Source organism: Sitophilus oryzae, unplaced genomic scaffold (genome assembly GCF_002938485.1).
Source record: "Sitophilus oryzae breed Bouriz unplaced genomic scaffold, Soryzae_2.0 scaffold_813_pilon_pilon, whole genome shotgun sequence".
In the NCBI taxonomy this organism is placed as follows: domain Eukaryota; kingdom Metazoa; phylum Arthropoda; class Insecta; order Coleoptera; family Curculionidae; genus Sitophilus; species Sitophilus oryzae.
The window spans coordinates 2194819-2218026 of record NW_022147432.1 but is presented as its reverse complement, the minus strand read 5'-3'; the positions used below and the strand labels follow the sequence as shown (position 1 = coordinate 2218026).

General features: G+C 31.1%; 1 protein-coding gene across 2 annotated transcripts in view; it reads left to right on the top strand.

Moving 5' to 3' along the window:
• The window catches only part of LOC115889282 (gastrula zinc finger protein XlCGF26.1-like), a 158333-nt gene that overhangs the window by 13270 nt on the left and 121855 nt on the right, over positions 1 to 23208 (top strand). The window contains exon 2 of one of the 2 annotated variants that reach the window (XM_030909229.1): positions 400 to 606. The exons of the other annotated variant lie outside the window; for it this stretch is intronic. Within the exon in view, the coding sequence (XP_030765089.1) occupies positions 400 to 606 (207 nt within the window). The remainder of the gene's footprint in view (positions 1 to 399; positions 607 to 23208) is intronic. 2 annotated transcript variants of the gene reach the window in all.

The window sequence follows — 23208 nt, the reverse complement described above, 5'->3', positions numbered from 1 at the left end:
CTTGAGCCACCCTATAGAAGTTAAAATATTTTCCTGAAATACATCCTCAAACATACTTTAGGTTTGCACTTACAAAAATTCTCAAGTTTTTTTTCTCAAATTGTTGGGCAAAATTCGACAGCATGTAGAGTATCTAAGTTGGGATCCAGCACCAGTTGGGACTGATCAGTATGAGTGTCGACCGCGGGACTCGGAAACTTTATTCGTAGTCAGGGATCACGCGATTTTTATAGTTTATTCGTAATCAGGGATTCACGTGATCACAAAGAATTTGACGATGAGTAAAGCCAATAGTTTCTTTATACTGTGGTTATATGTTTGATAAACCCTGTTTTATCTAATATTTAAATATTATTTTATTAGGGTGAAGAGACTAATATTTAAATATTATTTTATTAGGGTGAAGAGATCGCAGAAAAATGTTTATAGATGTACCCTGTGTGGCTTTAAAACACGACATAAATCAAGTCTTAACAAGCACAGAGATATTCACTTAGCGCCGGAAGAACGACAGTTATTTGCTTGTGCACACTGTGACAAGAAATATAGAAAAAAAGATAACTTAAAAGATCATCTCGAGTATAATCATATTGATTCATTAATAAAGTAAGTAAATTTATTGTTAGCAAAGGAATTATACCTAAATCAGATATTGTGCCTCTTTAATTACTTTAACCCGTTATACAGAGTGCTTCTAAAATATGTGCCATCTCTCGTGGGGAGATTCATCACATAAGAATAAGATTTATTTTTCATATTAACATAGGTCCGATTCTGCTTTGTTTCGTAGCTACAGAGAGTTTAATTCTTCATCTTTTTTTATTGGTAATTATTGGTATACACCCAAAATTGGTATACACCCTATTTTGTGGTCGTAGATTACGAATCTGAACTTTTTTCTTGGCGGTCTCTTACCGTTTTTCAGAAAAAACGGAAAATTATTTTAACATCGAATTTTTCTTAATTTCTCATATTTTTAATGTTTTCTAGCACATATTTTGTTAGGTATTCAATAAACAATGATGTTTTTGCTATTTTATGTTACTTTTTTAAACAATTCTATGCATAATAGAGGAAAATTTGCTAAAATAAATTTGTAAACAATCTGAATGTTGGGTTATGTGTTTCTGGCATTTAAAGCAACGTTGCCAATGCTAAACCTAAATTTAGCTTGTTTTTTCGCTCATTCTGGGATTACGAAAGGCGGTCGCCAGAAGAACGGCTCCTTCCCATAATTGCTATTTTACCAACGAGATCTGACTATTTATAACCACGAAATTGCACGAAAGAGTTTTGATTGCATTGGTTACAACTTCCATGCGGAGGGTGTTAATCTTTTGTTGTTATATTATATCAAAAAAAGATTAACCCCCACCGCAAAGAAGTTAAAACCAATGCAATCAAAACTCTTTCGTGTAACTTCGTGGTTATAAATAGTATTTACTATTCATTACTTTGCGGAGGGGGTTAATCTTTTTTTGATATAATATAACAACAAAAGATTAACACCCTCCGCATGGAAGTTGTAACCAATGCAATCAAAACTCTTTCCTGCAACTTCGTGGTTATGAATATAATATAACAAAAAAATGATTAACCCCCTCCTCATAGAAGTTGAAACCAATGCAATCAAAACTTCCGTGTGTGGATATAGGTAGGTATATTTAATTATTGTCGATCTCATAATAGGTAATTTATTTAAAATCCCTAATTACCCGAAAAAATAGAAGATATGGCAACGTTGTAAATTTTCCAATTTCTAGATTAGGTCTAAACTATATTTGTCTCTTTCATTACATAGGAGAGAGAAAGAAGGATATATCAAATGTCAAACTTCCATCTGGTCTCAATTTTCTTTGTTATTTTGTTAAGAAAAGTGTTTTTCAGTAAAATTTTGGACATTTTTCTCTCCCCAATCAACTGTAGCTTTTACATAAACTATAATATAATGAAAATATAGTGAAATTATTACTTTATAGGGCCGAAATAAAGAAAAATTCAATGTTGAAATAATTTTCCGTTTTTCTGAAAAACGGCAAGAGACCGCCAAGAAAAAAGTTCAGATTCGTAATCTACGACCTCAAAATAGGGTGTATACCAATTTTGGTGAAAATCTGACGATTTCCAGTTTTCCCAATAATTATCTTTTTATTTATTATAATTTTCTTCCAAGTGCTTTTAGCGATTCGAATGAAATTGTGAGGGTAAAAGTTACTATAAGTGCGACATATTCGAGGACATGCTAAAAAAGTGTCGAGATATTCACCAGGGACGTGCATATGGGTTATCATTGGAATATTAAAAAAAAATATGTGCACCACTGACTTTTGTTAGCAAAATTGTGTAGACTGTTAAATGTTGATTAAAAGTTGTCTCTTGATATTTTGTCGATTTCGGTCTTCTTGACAAGATAAACGCAATTTAATTAATTTGTCCAATTCAAACCAATCAAAATCAATTCAAAATCAATTTTAACAACAACCTTAAAAAAATTAATGCCATCAACTTGCCAAAATGTTAAATAAATACTCATTGATTCTTAATAAAAAAATATGGAAAGTTCCTATAAACTTGAATGCGGAAATGCATATTTTTAAAGTTACACGATGTTAAAATTAATTTTGCCTTTTGTAATTATCTTAAATACCATTATTGTTTTGGGGGAATTTTCTGTAGGTAACACTGTAACAGTGTTATAAACTTTAATGAGATTTAGTAATAAATTACATTAAATAAATAATTTATTAATTGTGTTTTCATTTTAATTTCATTAATTGTGATTGAGCAGTCATAGTAACTTTTACCATCCAAATTCAATTCGAGTCGCAAAAGCACTTGGAAGAAAATTATGATAAACCGAAAAAAAAAGACTAACCTCCTGTAGCTATGAAACAAATCAGAATCGAACACAATACATGTTAAATCCGAATCTAATTTTTACGTGAGGAATCTTCCCACGAGGGAGGGCACATATTTTTTGAAACACACTATATACAATGTGACCGTGTCCTAAAAAAGACATAGGAGCGTTTTTATGCTCTTTTGTAATATATGCGGGCAATAGTCAATATCATAGGCAATTTCAAACATATTTTCATACAGGTGAAGCAAATGTATTTTAACTCTAAAGTTGTATTGATTTAAACTGGAAAACGGATTTTTCATAAAATCCGCTTTTGAAAAATAGTACCATGTCATAATCTGTCCTGAGTGATTTTTGAATATGATCATTTTTAGACACACTATTTTCTACACATTTAAATTTCTTCCAGTCAGAAAGAAAACACTTTTTATAGATGCTTTTCAACTGGTTATTTTATGGTAATATATCATTCTTTTTCAATTTCAATTATATTTATACAGGGTATCCCAGAAATGAGTGCGAATATTTTAACTGGTAGTATAGTTCAACCACGGAAACACACCTAAGAGGTTTTTTTTGCGAAAAAAAATGTTGATAATTTTAAATTTTTCTTGACACTTTCCGGAAAATGTTGAAAAACTTTTCAGTGCCACTGTTCCCTCTCCGGAAATTCGTTTACTGTGCATAGAGAGAATCTCGGAGAGAATGCAATGTTGCCACTTCACACTATGCCCACATTCTTTTTTATCCACATGTTTATAAATTCACAGTAATTTTAATGAGCTACACAACATAGTCGTAATCGTAATCATAATTTTAGTCTTAAGCATAAGCACAGTCACAATCACAATTTAAATATGCGTTTATACAAAATAGTCGCATTCATAACTTGGAATGTAAATACAGTTGGTAAAATAACCTAATTTTCTTATTTTTCTATTTTATAATCATTTTAGAAGTGTATTTTTGTTTAAATTTAATTACTCAGGTTTTTTAAACACGAAAATTATCATAATAATTAAACATTAAAATAAAAAAAAATAATGCCCCATAACCGATTTTTGTTGTAATCACAATCAAAAAAGTTATAATTTACGAACTTCAAGGTTATTAAATTATGCTTATGATTACGACTGCGATGTATAAACGGTCGTATCTAAAATAATGGTTTTAACTTTTATGATTGTGACTAAAATTGTGATCATAATCACAATTGTAGTCACGTATTTACGATTATGTTGTATAAACCCGCCATAAGTTTCTATAGAAAAATACTAAAACTAAATTTATTCATATTAGTGGACATTGCTATGCAAATTTTAGGAAAACGCGCAATGTTTTAGGTACTTTTTACAGTTGAGTGGGCTGAAAAAATAAATTATTAGAGCTTCTTTTTTCGCCTTATTAGGACATTTTTTTAATCGTTTCAATCGACAATTATAATCTTTAAATATTAAGTTAGAGCTTACCCTTTTGATGAAAATTAATCAGTGTTTTTATCCAAAATATACCATTACACATATACTCCAAATATCTATTAATCTGAACATCACAAATCTATCACTTGCAAAATATTATTTAAAATGTTTCACATAATAATTTTACACCAAAAGTGCCAAAACTTTAAGCGAGACACGTACAACATACCTTGATTTTGGTTTGTTTACATTCTTTGGATGATTTTGGGAACCCCGAGAAATCGTAAATACCGTTAAGCGCACGAGGGCCCTCTACCGCTCCCGTCTAATACGACTTACCTTGCACGCCACGGTGCCGATTGTCCGTTCACAAAAAAAAGCTTAATCCGTTATTCTATAGATGTCGCTGGTTAATTGATTTGAGTTTAATTTTGGTTCATAAATAAGATGATCGGCACGTTCAACTATCAGAAATCGTTCTAATAGTATCGAGCTTTTAAAATTCCAGAAAGTTATCCATATAGTTATTTTGGGAACCCCCGAGAAATCGTAAATACCGTTAAGGGCACTAGGGCCCTCTACCGCTCCCGTCTAATACGACTTGCCTTGCACGCCACAGTGCCAATACTCCATTCACAAAAAAAGCTTAATCCATTATTCTATCGCTGGTTTGGTTTGGTTTTTATCGATTTGAGTTAAATTAATAAATAAGATGTTCAGCACGTTCGACTGTTCGACTATCAGAAATCGTTCTAATAGTATCGAGCTTTTAAAACTCCAGAAAGTTATCGGAGATTGTGTTTAAAATGTTCGTTAGTGCATATTTTTGTGTCGGTAATCTGTATCGGTAAATCGCGATAGCCTATACAAATCCGAAGAAGGTGGATATGCTTCTAAACTCTGCCTAAAGTGTGAATTTTGCATACTTCCTCCTTGCAGGTGAAGGGGCACGAAGATCACGAATGCTCGAACCTTTGTGAGTATATTGAAAATAAAAGAATTTCGGGTATACCGAATTTCGGACTTCCATTATCTTTAAATATTTTGATTAACCCAACTTTTCAGTCAGAAGGATCGCTGACCATTATCAAGTGTAAACTCTGTGATCTGTGAGTATGGTTCAGCATTTGAGGGATTTTGGAAGTTTGGATCCTCAGGTGACATAATCAAGTGTTGTTAAGAATTGTAGTGAAGTTAAGTGTAGTGGGCAGTTTTAGGACTGGTAAAATGGAAAAAAAGAAAGCTTTGCAATTATAGCGATCTTCTATCGGGATATCCTTTTTTAATGTTTGGTAAGTTTTTTTTCTTTTAATTTAATTTGGGAAATGTGGGAAGTAGGGCTACTGGCGATCATCCACTTAGTGTTATGGAATTTTGCAAGTAGTTTTTATTAAGTATTTCTAGTCGCGGCAACAGCGGGCGGCGAACAATCCGAGATCCGGGAAATTGCCGATTTCCCCCGGCGGCTCTCAAAATGTCGCAATTTATTTTTAAAACTTTCAAAGTTAAATAACTCGGTTATTTTCAATTTATTTTAAAAATGGTAAAGAGAAAATATGTTTCTTTTGACCAGATCTACCACCCCTTAAAATATTTGCACTTATTTCTGGGACACCCTGTATTAGAATACGCCAAATTGCTTGGTACACACAGGGCGAGACAAAAGTAAATGCCCTTTGAAAAAGTCTGACTTTTTCTCCACTGAAAGGGAAATGCAAAAATAAAAGTAATTTTTTTTAAATACCTCTGAGTAAAATTCATGTAGAACTTGTCAGTGGCGTTTCGCTCATAAGACATCTGCCCAACTAGTAAAAAACGTCCTCCCGTCGCGTCGTCAGAAGTAAAGATATAACGTAGAGTAAAGCTTGTCGCTCACTTGTCGGAAACGAAATGAAGCGATCAGAACCGAAGAAATTCCGGCCGAAATAAAAGCATACAAACCAATCAAGGAGCGCACACTATGCCAAACAGGTTCTGTTCGGCGTAGTGGGCGCGCCTAGCTTAAATTGTATGCTTTTATTTCGGTAGGAATTTCTTCCCTTCTGTTCGCTTCATTTCGTTTCCGACAAGTGAGCGACAAGCTTAATAACAAATAAGACAAAAAAACTAGGTATTTAAAACGTTTCAATATAACTATTCAGAGAGCATCTTCGTTTTTAGCATATACATCTATTATAAACCCTGAACGTTCATATTTTATTATAAACCCACACTTTTTTCAAGTAATGAACCCAACACAAAGGTATAGACAATATTCAAAACTAAATATTTATGTTTTCCTTCGTTATATCACATGAAACTCCATGCATTTTTTTTCATACCTAATTGAACCACACTGAACTTAAAACCTCAAAAGAAAAGAAATATCCTGTAATAAAGTAAAATATCCATATTTATTGCATAAATAAATAAATAAATAAATGCCTTTATTGTTAAAAATGTTTACAATTTGTAGACAAAGGTAAAGTAAACAAACAAACAAACAAAAGAGAGAAGAGAATACAAAACATTATACAAATAACATTTTCAGTCTTATTGTTAAAATAAACATTTATAAATGTTTACAAAGAAAATAAAAATAAGATTCAAAAATATTTAGTAAGTTTATAGGTAAAAATATAAATATTAATGACCTCCAGATAAATCCATTTCGATGTAATAGCAAACATTAGACCAGTGTTTACAAGATCAAATTCGATTATCAAAATATAACTCATTTACGGCGTAGAAAGCCTTGTCTAGTAAATAAGATTTCAATGCTTTGCGAAATGAAGAAAATGATTTTGATTTCAAATGGCAGGTGATTGTGCATTTTTTTTCGAGTTGTATAATATTGAACTTTTAACTAACTCTGAGCGTGGGGTATAACCCACAAAATTCTAAAAGTTACTGATTTGTGGAAGTATGCTTTGGAATTAAATAAGACAATAGAAAATTTCATTATGGCATGGCTGTGACAGTCTTGTCAGTAACAAATAACTGGAATACTTATATGTGTTTCTGCTTCGGTTAGTTGGGAGAAAGGCCTCACCCTCTTCGCTGCACTCATCCGCTGGTGTGTAGCGTGATTGTCCGGCTAACGTTGGAGAGCTTGTGAGACTCCACCAGTCTCAGTGCGTGAGCTACTTATGGGGAGGGTCAATTTTTTTTCTCGTATCTTCCTAGAAGATAACAAACAGCAGTATGCTATTCGAAACAATTGATAAGTACTCAGTTTTATGGTGGTGTTCAAAAATCGCCAAGTGGACTGTCGCTTCGTTGCCAATAGCTTGTACAATAATGATACTTAAAATTTAAATGACAAGTAAAGATATTTATGGAATTCTACGATATCCAAATGAAGATAACTACTTAACTAATTATAATTAAAATGAAAGTTAAGACTAGCATTAAAATCAAAATTAAAATTGATAAAATTATGAAATTAGGCTATGACAGTTTAAATCACGTTAGAATTGAAAAGTTCGTCCAAATTATTTAAAGAATATAAAGATAGTATTATAAAAAAATATAAAAGAAAAATATTTTGCTCTCTCTCTCTCTCTATAGAAAATTCCAGACCACCACAATCACTTCGGTACGACTTGAAAAAAAATTTGTTTGTTGCAGTAAATTATTTGATTTAATTTGTAGACACGTGTAAAAAGAATAAAAAAATATATAAGATAAAAAAAACTACAAATATATGAAAATTTAAATTAGAACAAAAGTTAATACTAAAAAGCGATATTATAAGATAAATTAAAAAAAACTAGATAGAAAGATAAAGATAAATAGAAAGATAGAGATAAGATACGAAAAACGATAAGTGCGGCAATTCGACAGATAAAAAAACTAAAAGAAAAGATACGTCACTCCAGGAACAAAGATAATGCATCCGCCAAATACGATAAAGATAAGATAAGATAAATTTGGCAGATACGAGATATAGATACGTTCCCTAGAGTTGCCTAGAGTGACGCAAAAACAAAAAAAAAACAAAAATCTATCTGTCGAATGGCTTGCAAATAGACACCACGACTACAGGGTCCAGATAAAACAAGAGTTGCCTTCTAGCAAGCAAGGATTCGTTAAAGGTGACATAAGTCGTATAATAAAAATATTAAAAAAAATCCTTACTTACCAGATTCCCTCCTGGTTCGTCTCTGAGAGTACTCCTGTAGTGGCTGGTTCTATTCATGGTCCCTGAGATTGCTAAATCGAACACCTCTGCGGGTTCCTGTTGCGTCAGCTTGCGTCTCAATACATAAGGAAAAAAGATAAAAAAATTAGTACTAGATAAAAGTTAAAGGTATTAGACAAATTACAAGTTACATCCTGGACATTAGGTTTAGTACACATAAAAATGTACTTGCTTTGTAATCAATGTAATCTTATAAATACGACTCAAACTGTACAATTCGTTTGAGTCCAATGTAGATCTTAGAGCTGTGAACTTCGGTTTTTATTAAATAAAACATTTTTTAAAAACAACTTGTCTCGAGTTTCTCATTTAACTGACGCAGTCGGTAGGATATTCCGGAACGCGGAGTGTTAACTAGTACCGATTTAAGGTGAATATTCGCGCGTTCGCTTCCAAGTGTTAATCCGGAATACGCCTTCTTCCCGGGACCTGAAGAAAATAGTACCGATCTTAGGTATCTTCAGAGTTCCAACGTTACTTGGTCACGAGAGGCAAGAAAGAAGAAGACACTGAAGACTTCGTTGGCTCCACAAAACAGTAGGTCTTCAAGGGAATATTGGGGATCTTCTGTCTGGCTGTCTGGAAGGACAAACATCGCCGTCCAACAGTACGTCTGGTAAGGACAAACATCGCCAACCCAGACATAATCAAGCAGTAGGTTAAGGAGAAACAACAAACAAAGAAAAAAGAAACCCACAGCAGGAATGTCTGCAAGCATCACCCTGTAAGTAGAAGATTTAGTTTAGAAGTTTTAGGAGTTTTTTGAATATTTGAAGATTTTGTGAAGTTTTGTGCTAAACGAAATTTCGTGACTTTTCGTGATTTCGCGAAGCTGCTGATAAAAAATTAAAAAATACGCCTTTCGGAACTAATCAAGTTAGAGAGTTTGTGACAGTAAATTTAGCTTTAAGATAATCTCTCTTTAAATTTTGTCACTTTAATTTAATTTTTAAGGATACATATCGTTTTTCTCTCTTCTAAGTGTATTTCGAAAGAAAGCAAGATTGACGAAATAATAAACGATATCAATAATTTAACCGATCTTTCTATTGATAATAATATTGCAAATCAGATAATAATGCCAGAAATAAATTACAATTTATTACGTTTTCAGTCAGATAATATTCCTAAATTTGACGGAAATCCAAAATTATTACAAAGATATTTAAATTCATGTGAAAACTTAATAAAAGCTTTTCAAGATATTGCAAATCCCAATGCACAAATTAACATATGTCTCACAGACACTGTCTTAGGAAAACTAACTGGTAGAGCAGCTGATCTTATGGTCTCTCGCTCAGAACTAAAAACATGGACATCAGTCCAAGATATTTTTAATATCAATTAAAAATACATTAATAAATTGTTTTGCTGATCAAAGATAAATTGATTGCTTAATACAAGATTTAATTAATTTAAAACCATTCAAAAATGAATCTATAAATTTTGGAATGCGTATCCAAGATTCACGCAGTTTATTATTTTCAAAATTAAATGCAACAAATGAACTTGCAACTTGCAACTGAAAAATTAATGAAAATTCGACATTATGAAGAATTTGCTTTAAAAACTTTTATAAATGGATTGCCTTATAATCTTCAATTAATTGTAAGATTAAAAAATCCAGATTGTCTAGAAAAAGCCATATCTTTCGTTCGAGAAGAAGAAAATTTCCTATATTTCAAAAATCACTCGTATAATAATACACATACACTTGAGGTGGGAATTCTAGTTCCTTGGGAGGAATTAGTTCCTTAGTTCTAGTTCCTCCAGAGGAATAGTTCCTTAAACCAGGTCTTTAGTTCACAATAGTTCCCGACTAACATATCCGTAACAATATAATCAATATGACTTAGAAAATTTTAATCAAGAAGAAGTTTTAGAATCTCCTGAAGATCAAAATTTTCAGATGATTTCGACTACACAACCATCGATATAGCATATCTAAATAATTATTCTATTGAATTACCTTTTATTATTTTACCTGAGTTGAATGCAAAATTTTTAATTGACACAGGTAGTACAAAAAGTTTCATAAATCCAGAAATTGCTTATAATTATTTTCAAGATTTTATTAAAGAAGAAATTTTTCAAGTTCAAACTGTGCACATGCTGTTTCTTTTCATAATGAAGTTGCTATTTTACCTATATTTCCAAGTTTTAATTCACCTGGTATACATAAATTTTATTTATTTAATTTTTCAAATAAATTTGACGGTCTCATAGGACTAGACCTCTTAATGCAATTAAATGCTAACTTAGATTTTATTTCTGTCTCTTTAAAAACGCCTAACACGCAAATTCCTATTGAATATCAGACTAAAATGAATAAACCTATTATAAATAATAATATACAGAGTTGTACTCATGTAAGTTCTCCTAGAAGTATACAAAAAATTAAAATACCTGTAAAATTAAATAATGGATATGGAATTTTAAAATATCAAAAAGCAAATGAAATTGAAATACCTGAATGTCTTGTAAAAATAGAAAATAACTTTGCATTTACTACTATTTTAAATAATTCTTCAAATTCTGTAATAGTATCTTTTATTGAACCTTTTGACATTGAACCAGTAAATATAAATGAATTAAATTTTATTAATTTTGACAATAATATAGAACAAGTAAATAAAAATCAAGATAATTTATTAAAATCTAATTTAAAAAATTTAAGACTTGATCATTGTAATCCTGAAGAAAAACAAGCTATCAGAAAATTATGTTTAGAATTTTGAGATATTTTTCATCATGAAGATATACCTTTATCTTTTACTAATGCAATTAAACATGATATAAAATTAAAAAATGAAACACCTCTTTATACTAAAAGTTATAGATATCCAGAAGTACATAAAAATGAAGTAAAAAGTCAAATTAATAAATTACTTTCTCAAAATATTAAAAGACCTTCAAATTCACCTTGGTCTTCACCAATTTGGACAGTACCAAAAAAGCTAGACGCATCAAACAAACAAAAATGGCGTATGGTCATTGATTATCGAAAATTAATGAACAAACTATTGATGATAAATTTCCTTTACCAAATATTACTGAAATTCTAGATAAACTAGGCAAAACTAATTATTTTATGACATTAGATCTTGCTAATGGTTTCCACCAAATTGAAATAAATTCTAATGATATTTCTAAAACTGCCTTTAGTACAGATACAGGACATTTTGAATTTTTAAGAATGCCCTTTGGTTTAAAAAATGCTCCAGCAACATTTCAAAGAGTAATGAATAATATTTTAAGAGGTTTACAAAATTAAATTTGTTTTGTTTACTTAGATGATATAATTATTTTCAGTACTAGTTTACAAGAGCATATCGAAAAGTTAAGAAAAATATTTTCAAGATTAAGAACTTATCGTTTTACATACAATACAATTAGATAAATCTGAATTCTTAAGAAAAGAAGTTCAATATTTAGGACACATAGTTTCTCAAGAAGGTATTAAACCTAACCCTAATAAAATAAATGCTGTTAAACATTTTCCAATACCTAGAAGCCAAAAAGAAATTAAATCATTTCTTGGTTTAGGAGGCTATTATCGCAGATTTATTAAAGATTTTGCAAAAATTACAAAACCTTTAACTAAATGTTTAAAGAAAAATGCTAAAATACTTCATTTTAAAGAATTTGTTGATTCTTTTGAACACTGTAAATCTTTATTAATAAATTCACCAATTTTACAATATCCTGATTTTAATAAACCTTTTATTTTAACTACTGACGCAAGCAATTATGCTTTAGGCGCAATTCTTTCTCAAGGAACTGTTTCTAATGATAAACCGATAGCTTTTGCTTCGAGAACTTTAAACGAATCTGAAACTAAATATTCAACAATAGAAAAAGAACTTTTAGCTATTGTTTGGGCATGTAAGTATTTTCGTCCTTATCTTTTTGGAAGAAAATTTTATATTTATACAGATCATAGACCATTAACTTGGCTTTTCAATTTAAAAGAACCTAATTCAAAATTAGTTCGATGGCGATTACGTTTAGAAGAATTTGATTATCAGATAATTTATAAAAAAGGAACTAAAAATTCAAATGCTGACGCACTGTCTAGAATACAACTTAATATGTATGAAAATGAATCAATGATAAACAATCCAGGCGACTCAGATTTCAACGTCGTAGATTATATGAAAAATTTAGCTGACAATTTATCGCTAGACGAACAAAGCTCTAGTTCAAAAATAAATGTTATCTCTGACATACAAATTAAACCTCCAGATTCTGATGCAACTGCACACTCTAATGCAAATGATAATGACAATACAACAATGACTATTATTGATGAAATTATAAACAATAAGTCTATTCAATAGATTGTGTCAAAGTCACCTCACCACACAATAAAAGTAAAGTTCGAAATGATCTTTAAAAATAATGTTAATTACGTCACTGTGCCTAACAATGAACAAATAATAAAACAATTTCTTAAAGAATATTTTATTAAATATTCTTTAAGTTCTTTGTCAACAAAATAAATATAAGAAGTTTTATCAGCTATTGCTGATAAAACTTCTTATATTTATTTTGTTGACAAAGAACTTGTCAATACCTTTTCTAAAGTTTATTTAGCTCATTTTAATAAACCAAAATTAATACAATGTACGAAACTTGTCAATAATATTATTGAAAAAGAAGAACAAAATTTATTAATTAAACACCAACATGAAAGTAAAACTAATCATAGAGGTATTAATGAAACCTATGATCGATTAAAAACGAATTATTATTGGCCTAAATTAAAGAATTCTGTTGAAGAATATATAAATGATTGTATCACTTGTCAAACACAAAAATATAGTCGATTAAAATCTTACATTCCTTTAGCCAAGACTGACACACCCTGTAAGCCATTTCAAGTTATACACCTAGACACTTTTATATTTGAAAAACAAAACTTTTTAACTATATTTGACAAATTTTCTAAATTTGGTCAAGCTTATATTTATGATAAAAATGCAAAATCGGTTTGTGATAAATTGATTAACTATTTTTCATTTTTTGGTTGTCCAGAAAATATTCTTACTGACAATGGTTCTGAATTTAATAATGATTTAGTAAAAGAATTTTTAAAAGCTCATAAAATTAATGTTCATTTTGGAACTAGTGGACATCATGAATCTAATTCACCAATTGAAAGATTTCATTCAACTTTAATTGAACATTTAAGAATTTTAAAATCAAAAGATAAAGATAAAAGTTTAAATGAACTAATGACTTTTGCTATAATTGCATATAACAGTACTACACACACAGTTACAAAGTTTACACCCTTTGAACTTGTTTTTGGACACACAAATTCGAGAGATCCTTTAGATTTAATCTCGAATACATTTTACTCTGAATACATTATGAATACACATAAAACAAAAATTAATGATATGTATAATCAAGTTGTACAAAAAACTGACGAACAAAAAGAAAAAGTTATCTCAAAAACTAATATTAAAGGTAACGAAAATTTAGAATTTAAAATTAATCAGAAAGTTTACAAAAAACTATCAGAAAGAAGTAAATCAAAATCTAAATTTAGTGGTCCTTACATAATTAAGGAATTACTTGAACATAATAAAGTAAAAATTGCTAACGCAAGTAAACCTTCAAAAACTGAGGTTATACATATTAAAGAACTAAAAAAGCCCCTTATTACAGATTCCTCGGAATAGGGTTATTACTACACTGTAACACAGCATCACACTACGATTTGAACACAAATCCAGGGATCCTTCCTTATAATTTGGGAAAAGCCTTTAAAACAAGTAATCAGTGGACATTTATTCAAATTTTTGAATTAAATATTGTAATTAATGAATTTAATGAATTAAAAAATAAATTTAATTTGTTAAAAAATGCTTTTAATACAACTAATGATTTTATGAATGAATTTCGTAATTCATACATTATTATTAATAATTTGGAAACAAAAATTGATGAACAAATAAGTCAAATTTTACCTAAAAATCCTATAAGACATAAAAGAGGACTAATAAATGGTTTAGGCTCTATTATTAAAAGCATTACTGGAAATCTTGATCAATCTGACGCTGAAAGAATTGATTCGAATATTAATATTTTAAAAGAAAATCAAAATGATTTAAAAATAGTGTTAAATAACCAAATGTCAATTTTGGAAAAATCAATCAATACTTTCAGAGACACAATCAAAAATATATCACCTAATCAAGATATATTAAAAACAAAAATATATCAAACTATAAAAATAATTGAAAATGTCGAACTTAAACAAACTACAATTTTTGAAGTTTTACAAGTTCATATGATCTTATCTCAAATAGCTTTATTTTATCAAAATATATATAATATTTCTGAACGTATAAAAACTGCCAATAACTTTTGCTAAATTAAGAACTTTTCATAATGCTATTATGAATCCCGAATATTTATTGTCTAAAATGCAATTAATTAGTAAACATTTAATAAATGAAAAACTACCCTTTAAACCTACAAAAGAAAATATGTTAAATATTGAAAATTGTATAGAAATTAAGAGCTATATTAAAGACCAACAAGTTATATTTATTATTGAGATACCCCTCGTAAGTAAGACTCCATATGAACTGTATCAACTGTATTCTTTACCTGTATTAAGAGTGTAACGTTTTTAGTTCGTTACATGTCTTTTTTATATATGATATATATGATGTCTGGCGTATCGTCATCGGATTCCGTATCGTTTAAGCCTGATAATTTATTTGGCACACCTGGCGTAATTTTTACGTTCCCTAGTCGCCAACCCTGTTATTGTTTGACACAACCCTGTTATCGTTTGACACAACCCTGTTATCGTTTGACACAACCCTGTTATCGCTCTGAGGAGGCGCTGTCAACATCGCTTCTGTCAACTCTTTCCGTGCTTAACCTCACTTTGTTTTGCCGCTCTGAGGCCCGATTCTGTAAACACTTCTCTTGTCTAGTGACTCATCAGTCGTATACAAATAGCATAGGCTAGACAGGAAATTTCTTGCTACGGAGCTTACAGAATCCCACTGCTGTTGTATCCCGGCTTTTAGAAATGGTGATTATTTAAATCTTGCTGTATAATTTGAATCAGCTGCTATTGCAAACCAACAGGTAAAGATGAGATATTATCCTTTTAGATTCTATATTATTACTGCATATTTTTAGGGTAGAGTTTTGGATGTCCCAACTTAACTTGTATTTGTATTTTGCTGGCACGTTGGCGTCCCTTTTCTTTTGTCCTCCAGAATGTTACATGGAAGAAAGGACAGTTTCTTTGTTTATTATTGAGCCCTCGGAAGTAATTCGAGGTAGGTTTATTTTGTTTATTAGACCTTGTTTGGTTTTAAACAAGAGTTTCATATTTTTAGGGTCCAAGGTACGGACTATTTACAAGGTACGGGCATTATTCAAGGTCCTAGTAGTATCCAAGGTACGGGTAGTGTTCCCCTGTACCGTTGTCTTATGGACGGACTGTGTCTAAGGTTATGGTCCAAGTTACGGACATTATCCAAGGTCCTAGTAGTGTTCCAAGGTACGGGTAGTGTCCCCATATTGCCACAGTATGGATACAGCGTAAGCCCCATGCTGCTTCGCTTCCATTTCTAAGCCTAGTCAGTAGCTACGGCTGTATTGATTCATGGTGTCTTCATTCTGGCCCCTTTTGTTGTTTTGGCCAACAGGTTCGCCGACAGACAGTACAGAGATATGAGCCCACCTCACACTGCTACTCTTTGAAACAGGATTGCCTCAAGAACAGCTAAGTGTAGATTTAGGTTCTGGTTTTCAGTCGAGTTTCAGTCTTAACTTAACTTACATTTTAAATAATATCATACAGACTATATGTAGTGGTTAGATTATTAAGAACATTTATGTCGATTTAGTTGTTACAATATGATTTAGATTTTAGGTTTCATTACATTACGCCTTGTAATAGTATTACTTTCTATAGATATTATTATTACGCTATATTAACAGATGAATAACCAGACATAGATTCTAGAATATACAGGTTGCAACACATCAGATTTAACACCGCATAAAATTTAACAATTTAAATAAAGTAATGCAACCTTTCTTATATTTTCTATAACGTTACACGCATTGTATTTTTTCATAGTCTTTTCATAGAACATATTTAATATTATTTACATACATAGCTTTACTCGACATATAACCACTATAATAATTATTAAAATTGTACAATGCTATTTACCATCAGGATACATCATGAATGAATATAGTCACTAGTTTTAAGTAATAAACAACTGTGTTTTCTTTCTCTGTTCATGCCTGGCGCCCAATATTTATAATTTCGAGTTATTATTGTTAATTAGTTCTTTCCAGTGAAATACCTTATCCACGACTGCTCTACCAACAAAAAGCTGCCGTTCGCAGTGGTAATGTTTATAAAAAACGCTACAAGAGGATATAAATTTCAAATGATTGTACCTAGTTTTAATTATTTATTGATTAATGACTATAATTTTGGTATTTTTAATGAAAAATGTAAAGAAATTGTAAGTAATCAATATTTGTGTAAAAATATACATATTCAGAAATTTAATAGTGACAATATTCCTTGTGAAGTTCAATTATTTAAATATAATAAAAATATTACTAATTGTAAAATAACCTTTGTTGATATTGATTTTGTCATACAAAATATAAATCATAATACATATATTTTAGTATCAAAACATGAAGTTATTGCTACTGAAACTTGTAAAGAACATATTAATCGAATTATTTTTAAAGGTACACATTTGATTGAATTAAATAAAGATTGTGAATTAAAAATTAAAGATATTGTTTCAAAATCGTACACTAATTCTGTGACGTCATTCCAAATGATACCTTTACCTAATATTGTCTTAAATGTTAACGAAAGTAAACATAAACCTATTTATGACAATGTAAAATTATTCAATTTAAATAATATTCATTTAAATAAAATCGATGATTTGCAAAAACAAATCGATATTCAAAAAGAAAATAATAATTTATTTCTTAAACCAATACATTTTAATACTATAAGTATTTGGACAATTTTACTATATATAATCCTTATTATTATATTTTTATATATTTGTAAAAGGTATTTATGGCCAAAAATAAGTAATGTTAGATTAGGGACAGATGATTAGTCTTTTTACTTAAACCACTATATTCCTCAAAAATACGTTTTATTCCGCTTAAAAGTACGTGAACAGTTCGAAAGTCGATCTTAACTGACAAATCTTATAACAATGATGCAACATTTGCAATATTGCTCCAGCTTTATTTTTCGAAGAAGGGCCACGCTGCGGCCGTCTCGGAGATCAGGTGTTGTAAGCTGACGTAATTTAGAGAAGCCAGCCATCACGGCCTTCCTGACGTCGGGGTGTCCTCGCACCGTTTGCAGTTTGAACACATGACAGCGTCACAAACAGCATGTAAACTTTGACAGCGGTAATCTGTAAATATTTAAGAACACTTACTGTTCAAAATATATTCGGGGAACAAATCAGAATTAATCTTGAAGACAAAATTTCCTTAACTGATTTTACTGTCAGTTACTTTTACAACATCAAAGCAAAACAAACATTTCAAGGTTTACCATATTAACCTCTGAGGGGTTAAGGCTAAACAAAACTAGTTTAAGAATCCAACTTTCAAAAATAAAAGTAACTTAACCAAAATACAAATTCTTGATGCTTTACATAGCCCAAGTTTATGTTCGTAAAACCATGCCCAAACGAGAGGCTTGGGGACCTTAATTAATTTCTCACATTTAAGTTAAGCCTCTTCTCAATATAGCCTGATAAGACAGGGACCCCCAATTTGCTCAAACCAGAGTCCCAGAGACATTGCACATGCCTGCCTAGCAGGGACCTTTAAGTATAACCTGGTGAATCAGAAACCTTAAAACAAAATCAATTTATGCCTGCCACGCAGGGAGCTTTAAGTATAACCCGTTGAATCAGAAACCTTAAAATAAAATAAATTTATGCCTGCCACGCAGGGACCTGTAAGTATAGCCTGGTGAAACAGAAACCTTAAAATAAAATCAATTTATGCCTGCCACGCAGGGACCTTTAAGTGTAACCTGTTGAATCAGAAACTTAAAAATAAAATAAATTTATGCCTGCCACGCAGGGACCTTTAAGTATAGCCTGGTGAAACAGAAACCTTAAAATAAAATCAATTTATGCCTGCCACGCAGGGACCTTTAAGTATAGCCTGGTGAAACAGAAACCTTAAAATAAAATCAATTTATGCCTGCCACGCAGGGACCTGTAAGTATAACCTGGTAAATCAGAAACCTTAAAATAAAATCAGTTTATGCCTGCTACGCAGGGACCTGCAAGTATAACCTGGTAAATCATAAACCTTAAAGTAAAATCAATTTATGCCTGCCACGCAGGGACCTGTAAGTATAACCTGGTAAATCAGAAACCTTAAAATAAAATCAATTTATGCCTGCCACGCAGGGACCTGTAAGTATAACCTGGTAAATCAGAAACCTTAAAATAAAATCAATTTATGCCTGCCACGCAGGGACCTTTAAGTATAGCCTGCTAAACAGGGACCTTTAAATATAGCCTGTTAGACAGGGACCTTTAAATATAGCCTGTCATAACAGGGACCTTTAAATATAGCCTGTCATAACAGGGACCTTTAAATATAGCCTGTTAAACAGGGACCTTTAAATATAGTCTGACGAGAACCATCATTGCATAGCGCTCGTTAGGCAAACAAGCCGTTATCTTAAACTGTCCTTTGTATCAAGGGCCTAATTTGCCTCCACTAAACTGGGTATTCTCTACTACATCTGTGTCTCAAATGTAGTAGGCTTTACTGATCATGCGTTTTTCATTTGAGTATGCTCGTCCACTCCTGACATTTACAGCAATGGTATTAAGGGTTGTTTTACCTGACTGATTATATCCCATCCAATTATTGTAATTTTACATTGCTTTCCCAGCAAATACCTGTCAATTATCTAAACCACAGATAAAAAATGCTCTATTTTTTGCTACAGGCTTAGGTACAAGTTTTACAATATTTTCTTAAAATTGTTTTAATCAATTCTGATGGTAGTTACACCACCATTTAAAAATTTCAAGAATAAGGTCATTTACTTTAATTATTTTTGACAAGAGATGTATTTCCTTTTCACACACTTAAAAACAAATCAATCAAGTGGATATAAATTGATTCCATAATTGTTATCATTTTGCATAAGCATTTTATTGGACCCAGAATGGTTCTTCAAAAAAAACGTAAAATAAAATAACACATGCAGCTTGCGTATGTCTAAAATAAACAAACAAAAAAAATGCTTTGTCTTATAAAACACATCTCAAACTGATAAGCTCTCAGCTCTGTCTGGACTTGCATTTTGTCTTTTTTTTTAAGTCTATTTTCTATACTCATAAATTCCGATGAATTCTAATAGTCTTATCTACTGCGTCTTTCTAAACACTTGCATTACTTGAATGCACTTGCCATCTGAAAATGGATGGCCTGATTCTAGGAAATGATTAGGGTAATTTCATTTTCTTTTTTTTTATTCTTTTTCATTTACCCAACTCTAAAATGAGAATGTCGGCTGTGGACATTTTAAATTTGCCACATCGTCAATAGCCGCAACTAAAAGAACCTTTAGTACTTATGGAGTTGTTCATCGGCCAAGAAGAAACACAACTTTATAAAAGATCTTCTATGTTCTTTGAATCTACCTTCTAAATTTCTACCAGTTTAGCCTATACAGATTGTTAACTGGACAGTTACTTATAGGGGAACAGAATGGCAACACTGCCTATTGAGAACGCATGCACTTATAGGGTTTTCTGCCGACTCGTCCCGTCGCGTCGTCTATCGACGAGCGGGCCGAGGTTGCCATATTTCAACCATAAAGCTCTTGCCGCGAGTAATAAACAAATTAACAACCTGTATAACAGACATTGCATTCTGAACAGTTCAACTTATAGATTGATAGTGTTGTTTTCCTATATTTACATTAAAAAGTAAACCTGATATAGCCTGAGACGGTTCAAATGCTACCGCTGTACCATTTAACTTCTCATTATTTTATTTATTGCTTTTATTAAGCCTGGTGTTTTTTCTTATTGTATTGTTTCTAATTCTTTAGTTCTGATAGCTTGACTTAGTGCGAGAGCACATGCTGAATGAACCATTGATTTGTACGCTGCTAATTTATGTTGTATTGAATGTTTAAAATTATGATAACCTCTGTAAACATCAGCTTTCTCAAGATATCAAATTCTAATTTCTCTAGTCTACTTTTGACATTGTTAGATCTTAGAAATTAATTTTATTATCTTAGTACTCAGTTCCATTCAGTTTCAGCTTCTCAGTTTCAGACTCATTCAACTGATATTAAAGAAGAGAAAAGCATGATCTACATGATCATACAAGATAATAAAATATCAAGATGTTATGATTTTGAAAAGTACCTCAGTAAATTCAGACAGAAAACTTTCTGCAAGTAAATGACTTAGCGGAGAACCTAAGCAAAATCCTTTTTTGTTTGTCTATAAAAATATCTTCAAACACGAAACAATTTTCGTTCATGTAGTTCTCTCTTTAAAATATTCAGAAATCGGCTCGACATTTGTTGATACATTTCCATTTGAATCTCCAACACACTCCGACAGAACAATGTCTTCTCTTCAATTTAATGTTTTCGTTCTGAAGGCACTCACAAATTGATTGTTTTATTGTTTATTTGTCCTTTAACGATCACTAATACACAGGAGAAATTATTCTTCTGATAGATCAAAATCGGTATCGCCAGAAATTGGCACATTTCGTCATGTTACGCAATACTGTCTTAATGTTCAAAAACTTCACTTTTCACTACTTTTGGGCACACTGGGGCATAATCTCACTTCTGATGTTAGATTAGGGACAGATGATTAGTCTTTTTACTTAAATTAAACCACTATATTCCTCAAAAATACGTTTTATTCCGCTTAAAAGTACGCGAACAGTTCGAAAGTCGATCTTAACTGACTAATCTTATAACAATGATGCAACATTCGCAATATTGCTCCAGCTTTGTTTTTCGAAGAAGGGCCACGCTGCGGCCGTCTCGGAGATCAGGTGTTGTAAGCTGACGTAATTTAGAGAAGCCAGCCATCAGTAATTATTTTATTAAAAATAAGAAAAATCACAATATTCATTTAAATAATGAAATTACTATATAAGGCCATAAAAACTTTAAAAAGTTTATATGTCCATCTTAGGGTGGAGGAGTTACATCCTGTACATTAGTTTAGTACACATAAAAATGTACTTGCTTTGTAATCAATGTAATCTTATAAATACGACTCAAACTGTACAATTCGTTTGAGTCCAATGTAGATCTTAGAGCTGTTAACTCGGTTTTTATTAAATAAAACATTTTTTAAAAACAACTTGTCTCGAGTTTCTCATTTAACTTACAAAACTACTATACACGTGCTACCTAGATAAAAATACAAAGAAATAATGATATAAAAATTTGAATTGTGAGATAAAAAGATAAAATAGAAAAACGAATTTAAAGTTACAAGATAATTAAATAATTAAATCAAAATATTAAATCAAATAACTACATTAGATGGTAAGAAATGTTTTAAAAATAAAACCAATAAATAAATTCCAAGCCGTACCTCGTGCTGGTGTCTGAAAAAAAACGATAGAAGTTTATACAAAGAAGATCGATATGAAAGAGAGTGATTTTCGGCAAACATTTCATTTAGACATGACTTAACTTATTGGATTCAAACAACCCTGTTTTTAAAAAAGATTTATTTATAAATTTAATTTAACAAGTGGAGAAATACGTGTTTACAGCTCGACAACAAAGCTCTAACTGAATACAAATACAATGAGAATTAACGAAGTTAACAATAATGCTTGTCTCAGCGAAAACAGAATTAAAGTCTTTTTCATATGATCTTCATTGGTAAAGGGTTGTGTAACACCTCCCCCTAAGATTCGAATACACAGCTTGGCTGGGGTAGTCGAACATCTTCTAGTGGACATCCCTCTGTTGTGGTGTAGGTGTTTTCCATTTCTTCCAGGCAACGTAGATACAGACGATGAAAAGCAGAACGTACATACCGATTGTCCACGCACTTGGAATTGCCGATACTTTTTCGAAAACTAATTGCGGTTTATTGTCTTTTATTTCTGATTTTAATTTATACAATTCGTCCAGGTTTACATTGTCTATATGGGCACTTAGATTGACCGAATGTATAAAAAATGTATTTTCGTGAAAATCCGAAAACAGAAAAGGTTGTGTTTTAAATTTTATTGTTTTTTGACTATTGGTTATCAGTTCATTGTTTGTTTTCACTTGGCAGTTCGACGGTATTTCTAATAAATACGTTCCAATTATGCGTACACTTTCTTCTTGCTGAAGACATTTCAAATTTATAATTTCTTCGAAGGGCGTCACGTATATCCAGTTATTCGATGAACTTAATTGTTTTGAGAATGAGTGGGAAATTTGTGCTTCAATTTGATGGCACTGCGATAGGTTTTGAATTTCATCTAACAGCTGTACGGCACAGGAATCCTGGTCTTTGACTTCTCGTACATCGGACTCGTCGCAGATAAACAGCTGGTCTCGGGTATCATGGCATTTGTTGGTTTGAAAGGTGTAGTGCAATTTGTTTTTTAATAAAAATTTATTTTTAGCTATTACAACCTTAAACAAACTCTTTACAAATACTGGTACTGAA